Here is a 4,835-nt window from a genome sequence, read left to right as displayed (position 1 = left end):
CAGCGTGTAGGAGCTGGAAGGGTTCTGCACCTTCATATCACAGCCGTGTGCAGGTCGCTGCTGTGTTCGCTTTGCCTGTCCTACGGAGGCCCCAAGTGCAAGTTCACTGGAAGTTCCTGGCCGGCTTCTGGAGGCTGCCCTGGGTGAGGGCTAGTCTCCTCCCCTTCTCGGGGAGGGGGTGTGCCACCTACCATGGTCCTCCTCAGGACGGAGATGGTCCCCACCAAAAGAGCACAAGCTCCTGGCTAGAGCAGGGAGCACCAGGCTCCTGTGTGGGGCTGGCTCCGGTCCAGCCAGAGCCGGAGGCCTCAGCCAGTCTAGCTGCCATCGTGATGTGGGAAAGTGGAGGCCAGAGCTTGGGGAGCACCAGGAGAAGAGGACTTCAGAGAACCAGGGCCAGGCGGAGGAAGGCCCCCGGCCAGGACGTCACGGTGCAGGTCACGGAGCCACTGTCTCGCTCTCATTCTGGGTGGGCCTATTGAGCAGCTCGAACGTATCTTCCACCACCTGCCACAGGCAGTTGTCCTGCGGGAACTCATTGTCCACCAGGTTGACCAGGAAGTAGTTGTCATGGATGTACTGGATGATCATGCGGGACGGGGACTCCTCCTCATACAGCTTGCCCCACTGCTCAATCCACAGGGCGAAGGCCTCATCCTACACACACCCACATGCACACATGGACACACACATACAAGGGCCAGGTTAACAGGGCTGCCTCAGGTCAGAGCTCTGTGCTCAGCACTCCAAGCTGCCCACAGGATATTGCTAAGAATAGAACAAGGCCCACTGCCAGGGCCACTGCCCCCCCAAGTCTTGAAATAAATACCATGTGTAAACACAGGTGGGAGGGGGGCTGGAAGGCTGAGTCTGCACGCCCAGGGCTGTGGCCTCCAGTCACACACTTGGACCCAGCAATACTGCCTCCCCAGGGTTTTCGGCCATGCTGGGCTCCTTTACCTTCCAGAACATGAAGCTGACAGGATCTACCACCGTGGGCTGGATGATCTCTCGCCCAGGAAAGATGCCCCATGTGACAGCGTTGGGCTGCAGCTCTGGGGCATTGGTGATGTTTTCACCCTGGGAGGAAGCGAGGTGGGGGTGAGAGCAGACCCAAGGCAAACAGGTGTTCTCCCACTGCCTGGACCACCTCAGCTCACTAGGACGCTAGGCTCAGTACCTTCACACGCACACCCACCTGCCCCTCCAAGCCCTGCATATCTATGAATGGCAACAGCTCTCCACAGGAGCCTGGACCCAAGGTCACCCTGAGTGAGTGCTTTCTCCCCCCAGTGCTCCAATCAGCCATCCCTGGCTCCGACGTTCTTTGTCCCCACTTACACAGTCCCCAGCGGGGCCCATCTTCCACCTGGATTTACGGGCCTGTTCACATGGCCTTCCTGGCTCACGTCCTCTCCTACGACTGCCTAAAATAAGAGCCAGGCCACTCCACTGCAGGAAAAAGGTTCCCTGTGCCTTCTGGGAAAACTCAAAGTCCAAGCAAGATAGTTAAAGGCCCTACAGGCCAGGCCAGCGTAACACTTCTCCCCCCTTCCCAGCTTCCCCACGTGGTGCAGCCCGATGCCTCTGTCCTTTCCGTGGAATGCCCTTCTCTCCTGTTGGCCCACTCCTCTTTGTCCTTAAAGATTCAGGCCCCACATGACCCTTCCTCCAAGAAGCCTTCCCAGACCTCCCAAGTTAGAGGTCCCTCCTCTGGATCCTGCATGTCCTCTCCTGAAGTGACTTTCCTGCTTACACTGACTGGCAACTATCCACTTATATTCGCCTCCCTCACTAGGCTGGGAGCTCTCTGAGAGCAGGGGCCTGGTTCATTCGTATCTCTCTGCCTTGCACAGGATGCCTGCCCTGGGCTAGCAGGTTGGCGAATGCTGAATGAGGGAATGAAATCGGGTGCCCTCGGGCCTTAGCACAGCACGCTGGCCCTTCGGAGCGCTGCCTGCACCCGGCGCACTGGCCTACCTTCACGTCGACAATGTGGTAATTCACCCGCAGCTCATACTTCTTCAGCACTTGCAGGAGCGCTTCCACGGTCTCGCGGGAAGTGAAGAACTCTAAGTAGGCCTGGGGAGACAGGTGCCTGTCACACCCACCCGAGTTCCTTGCTAGACCCCTTTGTGCATGCAGCCAAGGTGCTCTGTGTGTTCCCCAGCATCGGGCAGACGTCTGCCCTCCTGACCACCCCAGGGAGGGATCCACACTGACACACGCGGCATTGGGGCGAGGGGTGGCCACGCGGGGAATCATGAAGTGTAGAGTTGACAAATCATTAGCAAAGGCTGAGGGGGGCAGGTACATGAGATTTCTCAGTCTGGAAGGTCTGAGGGTATCTGCCACACACCCCCCCAATCTAACTGGGAAGGCCCCACGGAGAAGGCCCTTCGGAGCTATGCAGATCCAGCCAGTGTGACAAGCTTACACCTGCCATGTCCCACCCTCCATCACTGGGTGTCAATGACACTGACATCTCTAGCTACCAGCATCTACCCAGGCTTAAGCTGGATGTATTTAAATTTGGCCTGGCCACGTGGCACAGGTGGCAGCATGCACCTGGCAATACCAGAGACACAGGGAAGATAGGAGCTTGGATCCTGGGTGAACTGAAACATGCAGCAGGTGCATGCCCTCAGCTGGACGGCAGAGGTGGCTGGGGAACATGGCACAATGCGACCCCATCAGGGATACCTGTCTCTCTCATGTGAATAAGATCAAATCAAACTGACTTGCTGGAATGTTCATAATACTTCAACGTGGGCACTATCATGTCCAGATGAAGAAACTCGGTTCTGGAGAGCCGAGCAAGTCGGGATACTGACAATAGATGGCGCAGCTGGACTGTATAGCCAGGTCTTTGTGACTTCAGAGTCCATGGTTTTAGTTCAGAACCCCAGCAGTCCTAGAAGAGCCGTCAACTCAGAACGGAACAGCACCCGCTTAGTGAACGCTTCCTGTGTTCTTCCCATGTGCTAAGCGCTTAATAAGCTTTTCGTATTTCATGACACATCCCATTTGGCAGATAAGAAAACCGAGGCGCAGAGAGGTCAAGCGACCAGCCTGCCCAAGTCTGTCTGATTTAGAGTGTGACCACCCGTTTACTCTGATCTGCTGTCTTCAAAATAAAGTGCCCAGGAGAGAAAGGCTGGTGTCCCAGCCTGGGGAACCCTTGGGTGCTGCTCATGGTGGGGAAGCCCTGTGCACCCCTACCACACCTTCTGGAAGACATAGCCCCCGCTGGGGCCCCAGCCCACGATGGGGTCAGAGGACGGCTTCCCATTGATGTTGGGCTGGGAGTTGATGGTGAGGATGCCCTGCCGATTCACCCGCAGCAACTCCTCCTTCATCAGGCTGGTCTCGGCTGCCAAGGGCTCATCATTCCAGGGCAGGCAAGTCACCTGGGAGAGAGGGTGAGTCGGGCTAGGGCGACGATGAGGTCTGGTGCCCTGGGTTGCTCCCGCTCAGTCAGTCCCCATCAGAGACTCAGCCTGTCCTTGCCTGTAAGCCTCTTGCAGGTAGGGACTTCCCAAGTCACCCTTCTCTGCTGAGGTCCACAACAAGGAGAGGAGGTAACTCAGGGTGGGGAAGTCACAGCCTCGGTCTGTCCAGTCTGACCCACAGCAGAAGACAGGGCGGGGTGTAACCTGGAAGCCCACCCGTCCCACTCACTTTGTAGCCCTGCTGGTTCGGCTCTCCAGAGAGGTAGTGGGCAAAGACTTCAAAGACACTCTCTTCACTAGCCAGCTCCTCCCCCCACATCTTCAGCAGCTCTTCCTTGGGGGACTTGCTTTTCAGGTAGAAGAGGTAGTAGTCCTTGAGCTCTCCAAAGGCTGGGGAGGACGAATTGCCCCTAGCAGAGGAGGCACTGGAGGTCAGGGCACGCTCTGGTGTTGCCGCCACACCCCAGGAGGCCATTCCGATAAATCCCACCCGATTCCTCCCTGGGGACTGCCACAGCTTGCAAACTCTTTCCGTACTCTCCTCCCAAGAACTAGGGGTTGTTTTTGTGAGGAACGTCACAGGCCCTCACCAGCGGCCATTGGGGAACTCATCCCACTCTTGGGTGCGGTAAATGTAACTCTTCGGTCTGGAGGCCCAGAAGATGGGACGTACATCTTCTTCCCGGCGCTTGGGGTGGGCACTGACAGCCCAGGGCAGGGGACGCCTGGGTGAGAACAGAGACAAGGACAAGAGATGGGCCAGTGAATGGAAGGAGGGGGGTGGTGACAAGCTTGGGCTTTTCTTACAAACCCCCACTGCATGTGGAGGGCCCGATGCGCCTGAGGCCCTTCGTGTGCCCCAGCAGCCTAGCCACGACAGACACCCCTCTGTGCCACCACAGGGAGCAGTCCTGCACTCATGTCTGCCTCAGACGGTCCTCTGAGGCCCCCTGGTCCACAGCCCTCACCTAGGGTCCTCAGTCCACATGCCCAGGCGCTTCAGCACCTCAGTGGTGGCCATCTCGCGATTGAGGGTGTAGAAGTGGAGGCCTGGCACCAAGCCGCTGGCCAGGAGCTCCTGGCACAGGCTCACAGCCAGCTCAATGCCGTAGTTGCGGATGGCAGCATCGTTGTCTTTGATCGGCTCAATCACGTCCTTGATCTCCTGCGGCACCTCCAGCTTGGACAGCTTCACAAGCTGCCGGAGGGAGTGGTAGCCCTGTCCAAGACACGAGGGGGCTGTCGGGACCATCTGCCACTAGATACTCCTTCCCCGCCCAGTGTCATGCAGAGTGACCAGGACAGTGAGGCCATATTGTAGGAGCTCGCTAGCCTCGTCCTGCTTTTCCATTCTGCAGAACACAGCGGCTGGCGCCACACATT

The 4,835-nt window shown here is 57.8% G+C and overlaps 1 protein-coding gene across 6 annotated transcripts in view; it reads right to left on the bottom strand.

The window, feature by feature from the left end:
- MTHFR (methylenetetrahydrofolate reductase) overlaps positions 1-4,835 on the bottom strand; it is an 18,037-nt gene continuing 13,202 nt past the window's right edge. For 4 of the 6 annotated variants that reach the window (XM_014586570.2, XM_006145313.3, XM_006145311.3 and 1 more), the window contains exons 6-13: positions 4,421-4,671; positions 4,043-4,177; positions 3,682-3,862; positions 3,228-3,410; positions 1,981-2,082; positions 1,342-1,488; positions 961-1,080; positions 1-657 (exon numbers count right to left, since the gene is read on the bottom strand). In XM_014586570.2, coding sequence (XP_014442056.1) covers positions 439-657; positions 961-1,080; positions 1,342-1,488; positions 1,981-2,082; positions 3,228-3,410; positions 3,682-3,862; positions 4,043-4,177; positions 4,421-4,671 — 1,338 coding nt within the window. In that variant the 3' untranslated portion in view covers positions 1-438. The remainder of the gene's footprint in view (positions 658-960; positions 1,081-1,341; positions 1,489-1,980; positions 2,083-3,227; positions 3,411-3,681; positions 3,863-4,042; positions 4,178-4,420; positions 4,672-4,835) is intronic. The other 2 variants (XM_006145312.3, XM_006145314.3) reach the window with 2 other exon arrangements.

This window comes from Tupaia chinensis, unplaced genomic scaffold (assembly GCF_000334495.1).
Source record: "Tupaia chinensis unplaced genomic scaffold, TupChi_1.0 Scaffold000146_1, whole genome shotgun sequence".
In the NCBI taxonomy this organism is placed as follows: domain Eukaryota; kingdom Metazoa; phylum Chordata; class Mammalia; order Scandentia; family Tupaiidae; genus Tupaia; species Tupaia belangeri.
The sequence above is the reverse complement of the archived record's forward strand: the minus strand, read 5'-3'. Positions and strand labels throughout refer to the sequence as shown.